The sequence below is a fragment of the Crotalus tigris genome, unplaced genomic scaffold, assembly GCF_016545835.1.
Source record: "Crotalus tigris isolate CLP2741 ecotype Arizona unplaced genomic scaffold, ASM1654583v1 scf7180000017952.28453644438:3035480, whole genome shotgun sequence".
NCBI lineage: Eukaryota > Metazoa > Chordata > Lepidosauria > Squamata > Viperidae > Crotalus > Crotalus tigris.
The window spans coordinates 1,192,418-1,210,106 of NW_024096741.1; the positions used below are offsets into that span (position 1 = coordinate 1,192,418).

The 17,689-nt window shown below is 36.4% G+C and overlaps 1 protein-coding gene across 6 annotated transcripts in view; it reads left to right on the plus strand.

Moving 5' to 3' along the window:
* CNGB3 (cyclic nucleotide gated channel subunit beta 3) overlaps positions 1 to 17,689 on the plus strand; it is a 70,485-nt gene that overhangs the window by 24,106 nt on the left and 28,690 nt on the right. For 3 of the 6 annotated variants that reach the window (XM_039345443.1, XM_039345444.1, XM_039345446.1), the window contains exons 4-6: positions 12,194 to 12,345; positions 14,457 to 14,621; positions 15,429 to 15,637. In XM_039345443.1, the coding sequence (XP_039201377.1) occupies positions 12,194 to 12,345; positions 14,457 to 14,621; positions 15,429 to 15,637 (526 nt within the window). Of the gene's footprint in view, positions 1 to 8,936; positions 9,066 to 12,193; positions 12,346 to 14,456; positions 14,622 to 15,428; positions 15,638 to 17,689 lie in introns of all 6 variants that reach the window. The other 3 variants (XM_039345449.1, XM_039345448.1, XM_039345445.1) reach the window with 3 other exon arrangements.

The window sequence follows — 17,689 nt, forward strand, 5'->3', positions numbered from 1 at the left end:
TCTGGCCCAATTTAGCATAATTTATTTGAGTTATTCTAGGTTCAGTTGTAGTAAACTGGCTGATTGGTTGGTTGGAAAACCTGAAGCAATCATTTTAAATCAGTTACAAAACTTGTTAATTTGCAACAAAGCTTGTACTGATAGTTTTTGAGCTGCAATATGTCATACTCACCTTAGCTCCCATTTCATATTGGAACTAGCAATCAAAATCCTATGAATTTCAACTCAGAAATAATTTCTGTTATAAAACCACAAAAATTCTATGTTTATAATAACTGGAATAGCTACATTGCATTTCTTTCTCTTTTTATTTCTTCTTTCATTGTAGGAATCAGTGCTCAGTCATTGCAGGGTGCAAATATGGCTGACCGCCTTCACAGCGTTTATTCTTTTATACAGTTTTCCAAGCAGCAAAAGTTTAACATGGCAATATCATAGCAATAGCATTTCATTGGTTAAACTCCTTACCAATCCTTAAGAAGATATCAGCCAGGAGGCCCAGCCAGGGAGCAGTTTCTACCACATCCTGTTGATGTAACCTGGCTGATATCATGTGAACCAGGTGATATCATTGTATCAGTCTGGGGTAGTTTCCCACATTGCCATGGCGATGTGAATGGATGAGATCTTTTTAAAGAGAAGAGGCATGCAGGCGTTGGAAAGGCAGTTTGCTGCTCACGACCTCTACCTGGCCCCTATCTCTACATCTCATTCCCTTCCTCTATTGATTAATTCATTGTAAGCCTTCCCTATTGTATTCATAGCATAATATCTACAGTTTCAGAGGAATTTTTTAGTTTCTCAGGAACTAAAATAAAGAATAGACAGCAACTTTGTTGATCATTTTTTCATGATCAGTTTAGTTCAATTGGGCAATGCAACTCATCAGAATTGATGGATACATCTGTTTACTGTGTAACTGGGGCATCAACTTTGTCACCACTTTAGACTCCCTACTCCATCTAACTTTTTATGGTGTTTTTTTCAGAAATTAAAATAGTCTAAAGAAAAACTAGCATGTTGTGAGAGCTTATTTTTGATATTGGAAATAGTATGATGAATCATAATAGGAGCCATTATTTGCTTCATTCTCCGTGAATTTGCCTAACCCCTTGACTTCACTACTTTCCCATAAAAACTGCAGCTGAAAATTCTAGAAAAATATTCAAGAAACCTAGAAATAATTTAAATTGCACAGCCTTTTAACATTAATATTTTACCAATTTATAAAGGACTGCACTGGAAAATATATAGTATAGGTGGTACCTGTCTCAATAGTATTAATCGTAAGAGGGATCTTAGAGTCCTAGTGGACAATAACTTAAATATGGGACTGGAGGCTAAATTATATAAAGAATAGTTGCTGGAATTGGATATCTCTAGCTTAATGAAAAGAAGGTCTATGGATGACATGATAGCAGTGTTCCAATATCTAAGGGATTGCCACAAAGAAGAGGGAATCAACCTATTCTCCAAAGCATCTGAAGCCAAGACAAGAAGCAATGGATGGAAACCAACCAAGGATAAAAGCATTCTAGAACTAAAGAGAAATTTCTTTTATATTTATATTTATATCTATCTATCTATCTATCTATCTATCTATCTATCTATCTATATATATATATATACATATATATATACATATTGTTAATTTTCTAGTTTTACAGTCATAAGTACTTAATAAACAACATGTTGTCTGGGTCCATCAGTAATTCAGTGGTACATATTAACTTCTTTAATCTAGGTACAATATTACACCATCCAGTGCTTCCTCTCTTCTTCCGGTGTTATACATTTTCTATAGTAGGCAAATACAATTCTTATTGCTGTTAATACATAAACAATTGAATATCAGCATCTTTGTTACATTTTTCTAATATTATATATAATATCAATAGTGTCAGTTTAAAATATCTTTTCAAACCAAAACATATCTCAATTACATTTGCACTTAATATCCATTTGTTCAATCAATATCCTGTTTTCTCCACTTTTTTAAAAAAAATGATTTCCCATCAATAATCAAAGTATCTCTATTGCTTATAATTTTGATTATTTTCAATAATCAAAGTATCTCTATTGCTTATAATTTTCTCAAATATAATAAATTATATTTGGTCAACGAAAAGTTTCCCTTGTTCAAACCCTCTTAGCATTTTCATATTTCCCTACTCATACTCAAATGTAAAATTCTAGTTATAAATCCTATCTTTCTAGTTCTAATAACACTTCTATTTCTAACAATTATCTATTCTCTTAGCCATATTCAAACATTTCTTTAATAGCATGATATCCCATCTAATGGGTCATGACCTCTATTTTCTTTAATCTTACTCTAGCTTTCTTCCTTTGCCAACTAACTTTCCAGGTCAATGCCTTTGAATCATCAAGTAGTTCTTCCTCTATCTTTTTTCATATTGTTTGGAATAAGTAAGACAATTTGGTTAAAGTATTTTTGGAAGATTGCTCAGCTCATTGATATTAATTAAACAGCCTTCCTCCTTCTCCAATTTCCCACATTTCTCCTAATAGCTTTATCTTCCATTAGATCAGCTCTTCTTCCTTATCCTCAAGAGTGTTCTGAGATCTTGACAGGTAAGATATCTTTTCCATTTTTGGTATTATCACTACATCTTCTAATTCTTCATTTGACTGAGTCTGTTTGTTAATTCTTTCTTATAGGTCCTCCATCTTTGGATCTGCTTCCTCTAATTTTCTTTCAATTTTCTAGGTTACTAATTCCTTCTTTATAGTCATTTTCTCAATTTGTGGAATTAGATTAGAAAAGTGTTCTTTTATCTCCTTTGTGTTGTTTTTAGTCTCATCATGAGCTAAGGCAATTGTCTCTTGTATAATTTTAACATAGAAAGAATTTCCTTCTGAGTTTTGTCAACATTTTCTTGTTGATATGTCAAGCTAGGGACTTTGGAGATAAGAGTTAGAGATGATTTAAAGCTGAGTATGGAAGATCCATTTTGTTTTTATATGTGGTCTCTTTAGTCCAATTTATTTAGTGATTTTAAAAGTTTCAGTCAATTATTTGAGCTCCAAGTTATCCAGCCAGCCTACTAGTCCATCCTTAAGCCTTCCCTAAGCAAATATAAGCAAAATTCAAGCTTTTCTATCCAATGAAAAACATGTCATTTCTGTCCAGAGAGAAAAAAAGCAATTAAAAGTTGTTCATCAGTCAAAGATTTATAATCCAAAGTATTCCATCATCTCAACCCATAATGCATGTTTCTTCTACAGGTAATTAGCTCCACGGCACAGCTCTAAAAATCAGCTAGTATTTACATTTGTGGTCCAGGCAGGCCTGTTTCAAAATAGTTTATCATCTCTGCCACACAGATCAGCAACCCTTTTTCCCTTTTCCCAGCTGCAGTCTAGAAAAGTGAAAGTTTCCACACCAAATTCTTATCTGGGTGTGGGCTTCAAGCCAAGTTTCCCTTAAATATAAGAAATTGTAGTGCTGTGGTTTGCCACTAGATGTCACTGATGCCGACTTCCAGATTTTAAAGTCCAAATTTATATTACAAGCTTTTCAAGTCTCTTTTTTATTACAAAAAAAATCTCAAAAGTGTCTTTAGTCCCCACATTTCAAAGCTATATATATTGATTCCAAATTAATCTTGTAATTTTCTCTATTTTTCCCTCAAGCAATTAATTCGTCAATGAAGGTCCCCTCCTTCTTCATCACCTCTCCAGGATGACTTTTGACCCTTTTTAGGGTCCCCAGTGGGGTGAAATCAAATACAGAAGATGGGGCCCTGTCTTCCTGCATCCGTCGCACTGCGATGGCAAACCGGAAGGCCTAAAGAGAAATTTCTTGACAGTTAGAACAATTAATCAGTGGAACTACTTGCCTCCAGAAGTTGTAGATGCTTCAACACTGGAAGTTTTTAAGAATAGATTCGACAACCATTTGTCTGAAATGGTACAGGTTTGCAATAGTAACAAATATCTGTAGGTCAAGTGTAGGATGAGGGTGAAGGTTCATTCTCCGAGCTGGTGGGCTGGTTTCAGTGAAAGTCTTGTGATGGGTCTTGTGATGGGGAGGTTACATCAGGTCAGGGTCACTGGGAAGTGACTCACTCGAAACACCACTCCTGAAGCCCTTATAAACAGAAGAACACTGACATTGATATCCCCTAAGCTCTGCTGAAGATGTTACCTAGCCTGGTAATGAAATTTTTGGAAACCAACCCACAAGCTCGGTGAATGAATCTTCATCCTCATGGTATAGAGTTTCCTCTCTGAGCAGGGGGTTGGACTAGAAGACCTCATAGTACCTTCCAACTCTGTTATTCTGTTATAAACTGCCTCAATCACCAAAGTAAGTTTAGGTAATGTGCAATGAACTAATGAATACATTTTAAAAGCAAAAGCAAACCAATCAGAAAAGCTGCAATAAACTTCACATTGGGAAAAACAGCATAAATCAAATAAGGATTAAAATTCAGGGTCATAAATCACCCTGCAAACACCATTAACCGCAGATAAATAATTATGTTTTACTACACTTATTTCCACAATTAGGCCTTAATACAGACTCCTACATGTGTTTGGCTGAATTTACTGCCTTTCTTTCAGCATCTTTTTGCAATCCTTTATCTTTGAAAAGAAGACACATGGGGAGAGGCAATCCTGTCTCAGCCACCATCACTCTCTTTTCCCAAGGTCTCAATCAAATTGCTTATCAGAGCCTGTTCCACGCCAAAGAGTAAAAAACAGAGAGTCAGGTAAATACAAGTTGAAAGTCTTTATTGCCATGTCATAAAGTTCCTGAGAGTAATCAGAGATAGCTAGCCAGAGTTTTAAGACTTGCAAGAGACTGAGTGTAGGTCAAAGAGCCAGAATGACAGGAACAGAGGTCCAGAGATCAAGAGTTGTGCTTAATGGCTCTTCTTACCACCCCAGGTGCTGGAATGAACTGAATTAGGGCCATTGCTTTCTTCTCCTCTCAAGAATCCTCTCAAAGATCATGCTTTGATCAGGAGCTGATGATGTGCTCTTGAATTAGGCACCCTACCAGGCAGTTTATATAAAGGATAGGAACAACAGTCCAGCAGAGCATGATAAAACAGACTGAGAATTCACTTAACAGGTGACTTAAAGCTAACAGATCATGAATGAAGCATCCTGGATAATCTTAAAGAGATCACTTTTAACGTATTGCAGCATGAGCTTTGTGGACTGCAACTCCTTTTGTGAGATGCATGTAGCAAATAATACACATGCATTTTGTGGGTGGGTAAAAAAAAAATATTTTCTCCTTACAAGAAATAAGGTCAAAAAGGTAAACAAGACATGAAAAAGCAGATTTCTATGCAAATCACATATTATTGCAAGAATCAATTACAGGAATAAAAGATTGAATCAGCAGGGATGTAACCTACTAGGGATTAATAAGCATTGAAAGATAAATAAATAAAGATAAAAACAAAGAACTTTCAAAAGAACAATTATTACTTTTTTAAATGAGGTTGATATTTTCAGTATCCACTGAGTCCAAATTTCAGGGTCAGAGTAGATAAGATGGCAATCTAAAATTTTGCATTGATATGTTTTCCCTTATGGAATACACAGTGGGGTTAGGTACAGGCCGCAGTGAAGGATTATAAATTGTGTAGGTCTGCATTAGAAGATGCCTTTTGATCTGAAGCTTTACTGTGATGGATAGTTTGCTTTAGCCTGCCATAATTTAGCCTCACTCAAGAATAACTATGACATTGTTTAGGCACATAATCAGAGCTATTAAATAAGCAATTAATTATGCTATTAATCTCTGTGCCTTCATTAATTATAACAAAGAGGAATCCCTAAGAGAATCACCTAATAAAATGAACATTGCATCCATCTAAATTCAGCTTATCTGTTGGAGCATGAAACAAGTTTTAAGTGGCTGTGTTAAAGTTGTGATGGTACAAAAGAAAAGCGAAAAAATGAGCACACTATGACAAATTAAGGAGATGGTTATAGTCAAGCATAATATGGCAAAGATTTGCTAGTACCCTTTTTGTTATGTAAAGTTTATTTTTCAAAATCTAATTGTTTGTGAATGTATGTGAATATATGTGAATATATGTTTCCTTTTCCGGATTTAATATTTGGGGAGGGAGTTCCAGACAAGAGATAACAGGTTGACAATTAAAAATAGGAGAAATTCTGTTATGTGATTAGGGCAAATTTTAAAGAAGATTTTACAATTACATTGCCTTAATCTTATTTTAGGACTTATTTTAAATTTCATACTTCTTTACACAAAATAGCAAGAAGCTAAACTGATGACTTCTTTAGATCATGGTTAAAGGGAACTTTCAGGCCCTGTATAGGGAAATGTAATTTGGAAACAAACAAAAAAGTACCATGGGAATCTTCCATTAGAAGGCTGCTATCCTAAATGCTGAAATCAAATAGGATTGCAAACTCCTGGAATCAAATGTTGTTATATCTGGATAGGACTCTTCCTCAAAAAAGATGAAGGAGGAGTGAAGCAGAATGAAGAAAATACTTTTCTAGATAGCCCCTTTTTCAGTAAAACTCTGAAAATAAATTTACTCAGGCCAATTAGTAATCAAATAGTATCTCCAACTAAAATGGGGGCATTTAGATAAAAAGGATGAAGAATCCAATCCCTTTTCATGATATTTCAATGGACTCATGCTATTTTGTATGGACTTCTCAAGAAGGAAGGAAGAGAGAGTAATGTAAACTCTTCCCAGAAATGTTATTTAACCGTTTCTTTTATTCTTTTGTCCTGAAAGTTTTTAAGGAATATTATAAACAGGAATTGAAAATTCAGCACTTGTCATATTATAGCATATGTGCTCCATATAGTGTCTACTATACGAATCAAAATTCAATAATTTAAATAATAATTTCAGGAAATGCTGAATTGTTGAAAGATGATCACAATTCAAGTGTTTTGGTGCCCTCATTTGAAATTTTGTGAGATTTGGGGAAAATATGACAACTCACAATATTTCATGATCTTCTGGAATCTTTGTCATCTTTGTCTTTAATTTTTCTCTTATTTTATTTTTGAACACTCCAAGATTCACTGATTAGTAGAGGATGTTAGAGCCCAAGTTGGAAACCATTGGTGTACATCATTGCTGACTTACTAGCAAACCTAATTAGGAAGCAATAAAATTCACCTATTGTTTATAAAAAGGCTTTTAATTAATGTTGTAGGAAATTTCACTGAATAAAATTCATCCAAATATTAATGAAAATGCATGATTGTTGGAAATGGCATTATTAGATTACAGAATCATATTAAATATTTTTCAATGCTACCAACAGCTGATTATAAAAAGAAATGTCTCAACAGTTCTACAAGTGTCCATATTTATTTTTATCTGTATAAAAAAAGGCAAAGGTTTCCCCTGTCCACTCATACCTTAGGGGTGCTCATCTCCATTTCTTAGCTGAGGGAGCCAGCATTTTCTGTGGTCATGCAGTCAGCATGAACACTGTTACAATCCCATTGAAGTGGTATCTATTTATCTACTCATGTTTGCATGCTTTTGAACTGCTAGGTGGGCAGGAGATGGGGCAGGTAAGGAGAGCTCACCCACTCACATGGTCCTCAGTTTTCAGCTGATAAGCTCAGGATCTTTAACCACTGAGCCATTGCATCCTTTAATCTGTATAAAAAGGAGAATACAAATGAATAGCTTATACTTCCTCTCACAAACATGCTGGATATTATTTCCCTTGGTTGTTATGGGCAACTTCCTTCTTTAGAGAAGAACCTGGGGAGACAGAAATCATAAATAAACCTATCTACCAGCAACATATGAAAAAAGTAAGCAAACAAAAGGACTGATCATGATTTTATAGAAATACCGTATATGCCGGCGTATAAGGCGACCCAGTGTATAAGACAACCCCCGTCTTCGGCGCCGAGTCGCATGCCTAGAAAGTCATCTTATATGCCGGAAACTACCAGTATTTCCGGCGTATAAGACGACTCGGCGTATAAGACAACCCCCGACTTCAGTGCCAATTTTAACCCTTGCGAAAGTCATCTTATACACCGGAATATATGGTAATTTTAACAAACATGAGGGATTTGTGTCATCTATTGTGATGAGATTTTTCTTTTTAAATGTTCAAAGTTAGAACAACACTTTTGCTTATTCCTTTTTGTGTTTAGGTTTGTAGGCCTTTGAGATTATTTTTAAGCTCTAAGTATTTAGTAACTAAAGGCAATCTCTCAAGTTCATGAACCATTTTTGTTTTAAGTGAATATGTTAGAAATATTTAAATTAAATGCAGACTCTCTTTTGTAGCTGCTTTTTAGCAGTACTTCACTTATGTCCCAATAGATTTCTTTTCATGTGAGGAGTGAATGAAGGTCAGGAGAATGTACAACCTTATTGCAGGCTCAGCACATTTTAATGTATTTTAGGCAACTGAAATTCATATCATAAATCAAAAAATCAGTTATTCAGAAGAATTCATTTTTGTTGAAGGGCTGTGTCTTATCTCATCAGAAGTGAGTTATTAAATATCAGGGCAGTATTAAAATTGAATAATGAAGTAGCGCCCCTTGGCTGTTTTGAAGGGCTAGCTAATTTAGTTGTGTTAGTCAGTGAAGGAGTGGGTGTTCGTTTTCAGAATATTTGACAAAACTCTGTATAAGCCTCCCATACTAATCTCTCCAAGTGCTCATGTGGACATGGTTTGCAACTGGATATCTTGTGCTAACCAGTTTAATAGGATGCAGAGTTTTTAGGGCAGTTAATAAACTGCATTCTGAGAGAGTCAGGATGCTTCCACAGATACAAAGATTCTGCAAAGGTTCTCTAAAAGGCATCACACTTCCAGCAGTTGAGACATAATCCTTTTTTCCTGATTTGAGCTATGATACATTCCTGAGCCCAGATACATTCCTGAGCCCAGTAATTACTCTCTTACATTTTGCTTAGAGCAGCACCAGAGCTGTACAGAAGACCCTGCAGAATCAGCTAGCCAGGATTGTTCTCCAGAGATCTTCAAAAAGACATCAAGAAAGGAAGGCCTGGGTTAGAGAGGAGACCTTCTGTCAGCCCTCCCAGGTAAACCAGACATGACTAGATGAACTAAATCTACTTTATTGTAAGGCTACATTAACAGAATCTTGCAAGTCTGAAAGTATGAACTTCCTACAATTACTTTTAATTGCTTGCTTCGTTAGGGCATGTCCTTTCTAAGTTTCTTTCTCTGACTATTAATCCACTGGGAGCTTTTATCTCTTTTGTCTGATTGTTTCCTAAGTAGCATCTCCTTCTCTTATTCCCCAAGGTCATTGAAATATTCCATTTACAACTTCAGACAGTACTGAAAAAGATCTTTATAGGGATGTCTTGCTATAAAGCAATCACACGCACATCCAATACTCTAGTTTCCTAGTCTGCACCCCACAGAAATTTGTGGTGACAAAAACTCACCTTAAGAAATAAGTCAATGCAATTAGACAAGTCCAACTAGTTTCTTTATTAAGCTGATCACTGGACTCCTAACCAGGAAGAGCCAAGAGCTATAAGACTAATTAGCACAGATCCTATACATGTGTGCAAAGAATTAAAGGGAATATAGAGTAATTGGATAATTACTTTGAAATTTAGATTAAATTTGCTGATGGTATTACTGAAGCAAGCAGAATAGCTTATAACAGCAGTTCTCAAACATTTTGGTGTCAGGAATCCTTTACATTCTGAAAAAATGATTGAGGATCCCAAAAAGTTTTAATTTATGTGGGTTGTATCTATTTATATTTACTGTATTAGAAATTAAAACTGAGACATTTTAAAATATTTATTTGACATCATAAACCTCCTGACAGTTCCCAGACCACACTTTGAGAACCAGTAGCTTATAGTATATAGACATTAACTCATCAGAGACACAGAAGCCATGCAGAGTGTCCCTATTTTATTAGTGCAATAACATTATTGACATTATGAACTAGGTAGTGTGAACAAGGTAAAGCTAATTAATTTATTATCTGCATCCTTTTAGATGATCAGAATTGTGGGAGTATCTGGTCTGAAGGTGAAAGTCAGTCAGTCAGGATGTTATGCCAAAAAGGGAATGAATAAATTAGAATGTATATTGAGATCTTCAAAGCTCTGATTACACTGCAGTTGACCTCATTTTACAGTATCTGCACTGGGGGTGGAGGGGTGAGCTATATATTTACTCAAGTTAGTTCTTTCTAACTATGTTGCTGCCATGCTTAGCAAGGCAGGTCAAACAAAGCACCTTTCTAATATAATTTTTAAGTTCAGAGAGTTTTACCTACTCCAACAATAGATTTTTATCCCTCCTATCCTTTAGGACAGGGCTTTTCAACCAGTGGTATGGGTACCACCTGTGGTACATTGGCACCTGGCCAGTGGTATGCGACCATCCTAGAAAAGTGGGGGAGGGGAATGAGCTGAACCAGTGGCAGCACCGCACAAGCCTGAGTGAAAGATGGCTGGAGCTGCAGGGCTGTCAGGGCTCAGCGGAAACGCCAGGATCAGCGCCAGGCTCCAGCACCAATCAGTTGGAAAGCAGCACTGATCCTGGCACTTCTGCTGAGCCCAGAAGAAGTGCCAATCAGCTGGAATGTTGCAACATCTCCAGGGTCTTGTGTTTTACATTCAGATGCTTGGCAACTGATTCATATTTATGATGGTTACAGTGTACCGGGGTCATGTGAAGTGATCAAACCCTGCTGCAACCACCCAGCAGATGGGGAGAATAAAAACCAAACATCCACCTCCCACCCCTGCTGCCAATTCTCAACAGAAATGCTCACAACAATGAAAACCTTGGACAGGAGGAAGAGCGCCGCTGGGTGGGCAGGCAGGTGTCTTTCTCGGCAGTGTCTTGGGGGCACTTTTTTCAGTGCCATTGTAACTTCGAACAGTCACTAAGCGAACTGTTGTAAGTCAAGGACTATCTGTACTTTATCACTTTTTTTCCTTTTGGGGGGGGTCATCAAGTTTTTGACACCTTGCTAGGCGACTAGTGGTACTCGGATGTTGCCATATCCTAAAAGTGGTACAATGGGTGAAAAGGTTGAAAAGCCCTGCTTTAGGAGCTCTAGTTGACGCATATGACGCTTCGTCCTTTAATTTTATGCTCACAATCACCCTATCAAGTATGTAAGAGTGAGATATGGCGACTAGACTTTTTGCTTTTTGTGTGAATGAGGATAATAATGTTCAGGGTACTGGAAATTAAGTTTTATGCATGATATTTGAGAGAAGTAGGTATCTTTGACTTTGGGAAAGGGTAACCAAGAAGATACATTTTTCATCAAGAGGCCTTAACATTCCTGTGAACAAGACACATAAAAGATAATACTGCATGTATGAGTTAGAAAAACACACACACACACACGTATATATATGTTAAGTCAGAAACTGGACTGCCACCTGCTGAGGATGTTTTGTTGGTAACTTTACATTAGCCATCTAAATGGCCCCTTTCGTGAAATGTGTAGAGCCAGATATTAGGGCAGCATAAAAGATTCAAACTGTATTTCTGAAAATGAATTGAATTAAAAAATAGAGGTACAATTCACTTCTTTAAAAAATGATCCAAATGTGCAAACAGATAATTGCAGTCTTAATTTTCCAGTTTATGATTCATAAACTGGCAGTGAGAAACAATGATTTATGTTCCTAGCATACCAGCAGAAAGAAAAGACAAAAGTAATAGTGATATCCTGGTACCTTTGAATGCAGCTGATGTCAAGTGTGCGTTATTTGAATCAGTGGCCAGTTATTTTTCATGCAATGTTTAATTTGGCCTGTTTAGGCTTATTGGATGAAAAAGAAAAGCTGAAATGTTGTACATTGAATAATGAGAGGATAGAATTTTGGCTGCTGCCTGTAACTATGTAAGAATGAGCAATGGTCCACATAATTTATGGTATAAAGAAATTGGTTCTTCAGCATAGCCAAAGGTACAAATCTATTGGCAGGCTACACTGTACCACTCAATCATATGTTTCCTATACAGAGTAAGCAACATCTCTAAGCTTCTATTTCTGCAGCGTCTGCTGTTTTAATAATCAAATTATTCCACTACTCAAGATAAAGGACCATCTGTGTTTTTGCTAGATGCTTTTCATTTGATCTAAAGACATGGATGTAGTCATATTTTTCAAAGATCTTAATCATTGTCCTATCACTTGCACCTCCATAAACAGCCCAGAAAATAAACCACTGGAAGTCATTATCAATGAATATGCACAAATACAGCTGCAAGACATGATCCAAAAAATGCGAGAAAGAACAGCTATTTATAAGGAAAAGGTGACTAATCCAGTAATCTCTTCACCTGAAGTCAGTCCAACTGCATGTAAGTTGTGAAAGCTGTATCCTTTTAACTTACATTGTGTTACGAGCAGTGGTGGGATTCAGGCAGTTCGCACCACTTCGGCAGAACCGGTAACTAATTTTTTGTTGCCCAGGCCCAGAATGGACTTTCGGAAGTGGCATCCACACAGAGAACCAGTTGTTCACATATTTGAATCCCACCACTGGTCATGAGTGGCTTGAAGATAATGAATTGGGATTGTGAGCCAGGTTCTCCATCTGGTTTAATTCTAGGGTATTACCATCCTGGTCAGATATTTATCTACCTTGTCATTTTTATAGTTTATCCAATGCTTGACAAGAGTCTTAATTATTCAGCCTCAAAGAAATATCAGTATCAGTATAATTAGTATATAGTAAGCTGCCTGTATTTTTCTGGGTCACAAGTATTTAGCTCGGTAAAATAGTGTTCTTCAAAAGTTTCAGTAGGCCTGTGATCCCAACTTGAAATACTGAATTTACTTCCAAGAACACCCACAGCATGGAAATACATAGGGTAGCAGGATATTTTGAGAAGAAGACAATCCTGCATACAGGCAATCCTCAACGTGCAACCATTCATTTAGTCCCTGAAAAAAAGTGACATGCCCATTTTTCTACACTTATGACTGTTGCAGCATCTCCATGGTTACATGATCAAAATTTGGGCACTTGGTGACTGGCCCTGTGTGCACTGACCTGGAATCATGTGATCACCATTTGTGACTTTCCCAGCCAGTTTCCTATCGGCAAAGTTAATGGGGGAAATCAGATTCATTTAACAACCACATGATTCCCTAACAACTGTGGTGATTCACTTAATAATTGTAGCAAAAAAAGCTCATAAAATGGGGCACAATTCACTTAACAACTGCATTGCTTTACAAAGGAAATTTTGAGATCAATTGAGGTCGTAAGTCAAGAACTAACTGTATTTGCGGTTTCCACCAGGTGAAGGGTGTGAAGGTTGCTTATTAATTGTTGTTTGTCTTTTGATTTGTCTCTTTCTCTGTTTATTTTTCCATTTTTGATTCCCAGAGTCACAATGTTCAAGCTGGAAAACCACATAAACTGTAAAAATATTTTTTAAATCATGATTGAAAGTGAAGATATATTTGCCCAGTCAACCTATTATGACATTCAGAGAATATTTTCAGTAAAATACAAGTATATAAGTTTTGGTGCACTAAAATAACTTCCCTATTTACCATCCTGCTCATTTAGTTATTAATAATTCAAATGCATTTTTATGTTGAATAGTTTCATTCCACCAAAGTAAGATGTGAATCTTATCTGAAATCAATATTCATCATATTTAACAATTGGGAGAATAAATATATATCTCTTTCCAAAAAAGAGAACAAGAAGTATATCTGTAGTATATTCTATAGTTCAGTGAAAATTTAATTAACTGAATTTAAAAGACACAAAATATATAGAGGAAAATTGAGGTTATAATGTCATATCTCTTTTTGTAATTTTGTAAAAAGAAAAAAAATAGAAGCCTAAACTTTAAAATGCTGTTTAAATGTTTCAGTGTTTTTACTCCTGAAGCATTATTCACACAGTTCACACAAAAAAATATATTGTTCTGCCTTTTATTCAGGTACACCTAGGTAGAAATTAGCCCCTGTACATGGCATAGAGACCAGATGTTCAGGAGAAAATTTTATAAACACTTTGAAAAATGTAAGGACACATTACAATTTAACTTACCTCTAATCAGAAGCTGATTAGTCATCAGTACTCAGAAAAATTCTTTTGGAGTTCAACACTAAAGTTAATACTTCTTTTATCATGAAGCTACATGACACAATTGCAGGTACTCTTTATTTAATGTCTGCCTTGAACAGTGACCATTCAGTTATGACAGTGATGAAAAAGTAACTTCAGACTAATCCTCGCATTTATGACCATTGCAGTTCTGTAAAGCAAAGAAAAACTGAAGTAAGTAAGTAAGCACAATCATGGTTTCACTTAGCATCTGCTTCACTTAACAACTGAGTTGTCAGTTTCAATTGTAGTCACAAAATAAGGATCACCTCTGTAGTTTCAGTGAAACTGGTACATTTGAGAAAGTAGCATTAACTTTCTGACTCTCTAAAATTTGTTTAGCACCCCAAAAGCAGGCCCCAGCCCCTGATGCCAAAGAAGAAAAGAAAGAGGAAAAGAAAGAAGAAAGTAAACCTGAGGAGAAGCCAAGTTCTACAGTAAAGAAGCAATCCATGAAAGAATATATGAAAAAATTTGAACTGCCAGAAACCATAGATGCATTCACAGGTAGTAAGTCCAATTCTTCTGGTTAGAATAAGGTGACCAACTTTTTTACAATGAAAAGGAGGACACAAATAAATTGAAGAAAAAAATATCGTAAATAAAAGAAACATTTTATTCATTGTAACAATAATACAAACAACTTGCATGTGCAAAGTTTGCCAGCCGGGTGTTTTGGCGCGCTCAGCAGCAATTCCTATTGGCTTTCGAAAGCCAATAGTGGGAGTAGCACAGCTCATGCAAAAGTTGAAAAAAAAACCATCAAAAAAAGGTGCTGGAACGCCATTCTGAGCGTTCTATGAGGGGGGAAAAAAGCCCTGCAGATTAGTCTTCAAATATCGAAAAGGAGGACATGAAGGAGGACACTTTTTGAGGGAGGACAGAACTTACAAAAGGAGGACTGTCCTCCCTAAAGGAGGACAGTTGGTCACCTTAGTTAGAAGGAAGTGCTCTGGAGATAGTGAAATTCTCAGTGATTATCTCCAGATATGTAAAAATCTTTGCAGACATCAAGTGTTATTGCACTATAGATAAGTAAGCATGTTTTTCTCTTTTGATAACTTAGACTAATTATTAGCTCTCCCTGAAATATGGAATCTATTAATTGTTTGAAGATAGTGACTGAAGATGAGCCTTCTAAAAATAACTTTAGTATACAGGTTAACAAATAAACTATGCATCAGTTATCAGACTGCAATTAAACATAGCAAATTATGATAATTTCCTCAGGTGTTTCATTTATTTTTCTCAAGAAATGCATTCCCAAATCCCAATGATAGTAATTTAAGCAAGCATATTATTTTTCTTTTCCAGATCATCGCTATATAATGTGGTTATTCTTAGTTACTGTTGCTTATAATTGGAACTGCTGGTTCATCCCACTGCGATTAGTATTCCCAGTTCAAACATCAAGCAACACAGTATACTGGATTGCTGTAGACATCTTAAGTGACATCTGCTACATCTGTGATCTCTTGTTATTTCAGCCTCGAGTACAATTTGTAAAAGGGGGAGATATAATAGTAAGTAAAAGAAGAAGAAGAACTGAGAACCCTGAAGCATAGTGGGTTGGGTTGATGTTTCTTACCAGAAAACATTAGATTCAAAAGCTCACTCAATGATGAAGTTCAATGTTATTTGGGGGATTAGAACAGAGTGCCTTTTGTGTTACAAGCAGAACCCAGAAAATCATTGGAGGGCATCTATTACTATTGGTACTATCTTTGTGTTGTTTTGCCACAAGTCACTGCAGTTCTATTTGCAGGTCTTTCTATTTTGTGATTTCCCCCAGTTCATTCCTTCTGTTCTGCAGTCTCCAGATACCACTACATCCACTATCCAGACATTTTTGTCTTTCTTACTTACAAGTGTTATGTCTGGTGTGTCTGCTTGAATTCCAAAATCCAAGAACACTTTAATTTCTTCATTTTCTATTACTTTGTCTATGGCCTCACCAGCTCCTGCCTAAAGGCGAATTTCTTGCAGATAGATGAATTCTGATTTGTTACTGACCCCGAGGATCTACTTTTCTAATCTGAAAGGGAATATTTATATGTGTTCAACAGGATATAAATGGGCAAAAAAAAAAAATTCCTCAAAGCTACAATGCAGAAAAAAGAAGATGTCTGCCTGTTAGTGCAGGCTGCCAGTGTTATTACTGAGTACACCCAATCCAAACTCAAGAATGATTTTCCATTTGTAAAAAAAAAAAAATTCAGAATAACAATAATATTAACACTGCATTATTAGCTGTGATAACTATTTTAGTTTAATAGTGCCAGGTCCAAGCCTAAAGGTGACACAGTGAAATTGAATCGGATCCAATTCTTTATTTGTTTACACCTAATGCAGTGGTTCTCAACCTTTTTAATGCTGCGACCCCAACCAGTCGTAAGTCGAGGACTACTCAACCAGTCGTAAGTCGAGGACTACTCAATTGGTGCAGCACCGTTTGCAGAACGGGACTTTTGCAGGGCTCAGCAAGGCAAAGACAGCCTGGACAATTCCTATTGGCTTTTGAAAGCCAATAGAATTAGACTCTATTCAAGAGTCTATTCTTTCAAAAGCCAATAGAATAAAAGGGAGTAGCGCAGCTAAGGAAAAGGGGGAAAAAATGGCGGACTGCGTTGTTTGGCGACCCCCGTGAAATGGTGGTTTGACCCCAAATGGGGTCCCGACCCACAGGTTGAGAACCACGGACCTAATGGATAGAATCTTGCTAAACCTTCCAACCTAAATAGATACGGTACTAAATCTATAACCCTCTACCCTAATAGATGTGTCCTGAGGGATTCTGAGCCGTGGCTACCCTGAACTTTTTCCCCTGCTTCCTCATCTAGCTTGGGACTGCAAAGGCTCTTAATTTGGTCTTCTCTCTAATGAAAGGTGCTGCCAAGACTCTCCTCCACTGTTTCTCCAAGTGCTCATTCCATCACAAACAGGAAGCATCGTTTGTTAATAAACTAGCCTGGAACTTTCTGCTGAATAGCTTTTTTTTACAATAATATTGTAATTATTATATTGTCATAATTGCTATTATGTAAACCAATGTTTCGCAACCCCAGCAACTTTAACAGGTATGGACTCTTAAAACTGGCTGGGAGAATTCTGGAATTTGAAGTCCATACCTGAAATATTGCTGAGTTTGAGACATGCTAATATTTAATCTGCCTTTCTTAGTAGTATCTTGGCTGAGAGCTCTTGGTTACCTTCTTTCCTGATTCCTCTTTAAGTTCTTTCTCCTAGCCACTGGCTAGTATCACATTTTCCTACAGCTCTTACATGCTAGAAACCAGGACTGCAATGTAAAACTTTCAATTTGGCCACTGAGTCTTTTAAACCCCATCAACTTCCTTTAAACCCCATCAACTCAAGAACAATCCTGTTCATTTTCAGTCAAGAAGACAGTTCCAATCATGCAATCAGTTCTTTTAAAATGCACATGGAAGGCTACAGTTATAAGCCAGTGTTGCCAAGTGAGAGAAGCCTAGATTTATTTGTAGAGTTCTTTTAAACTTCTCTGATAAGGAGATAGCACGGTTTCCCATGGAGAACAACTTAAAAATAAACAACTA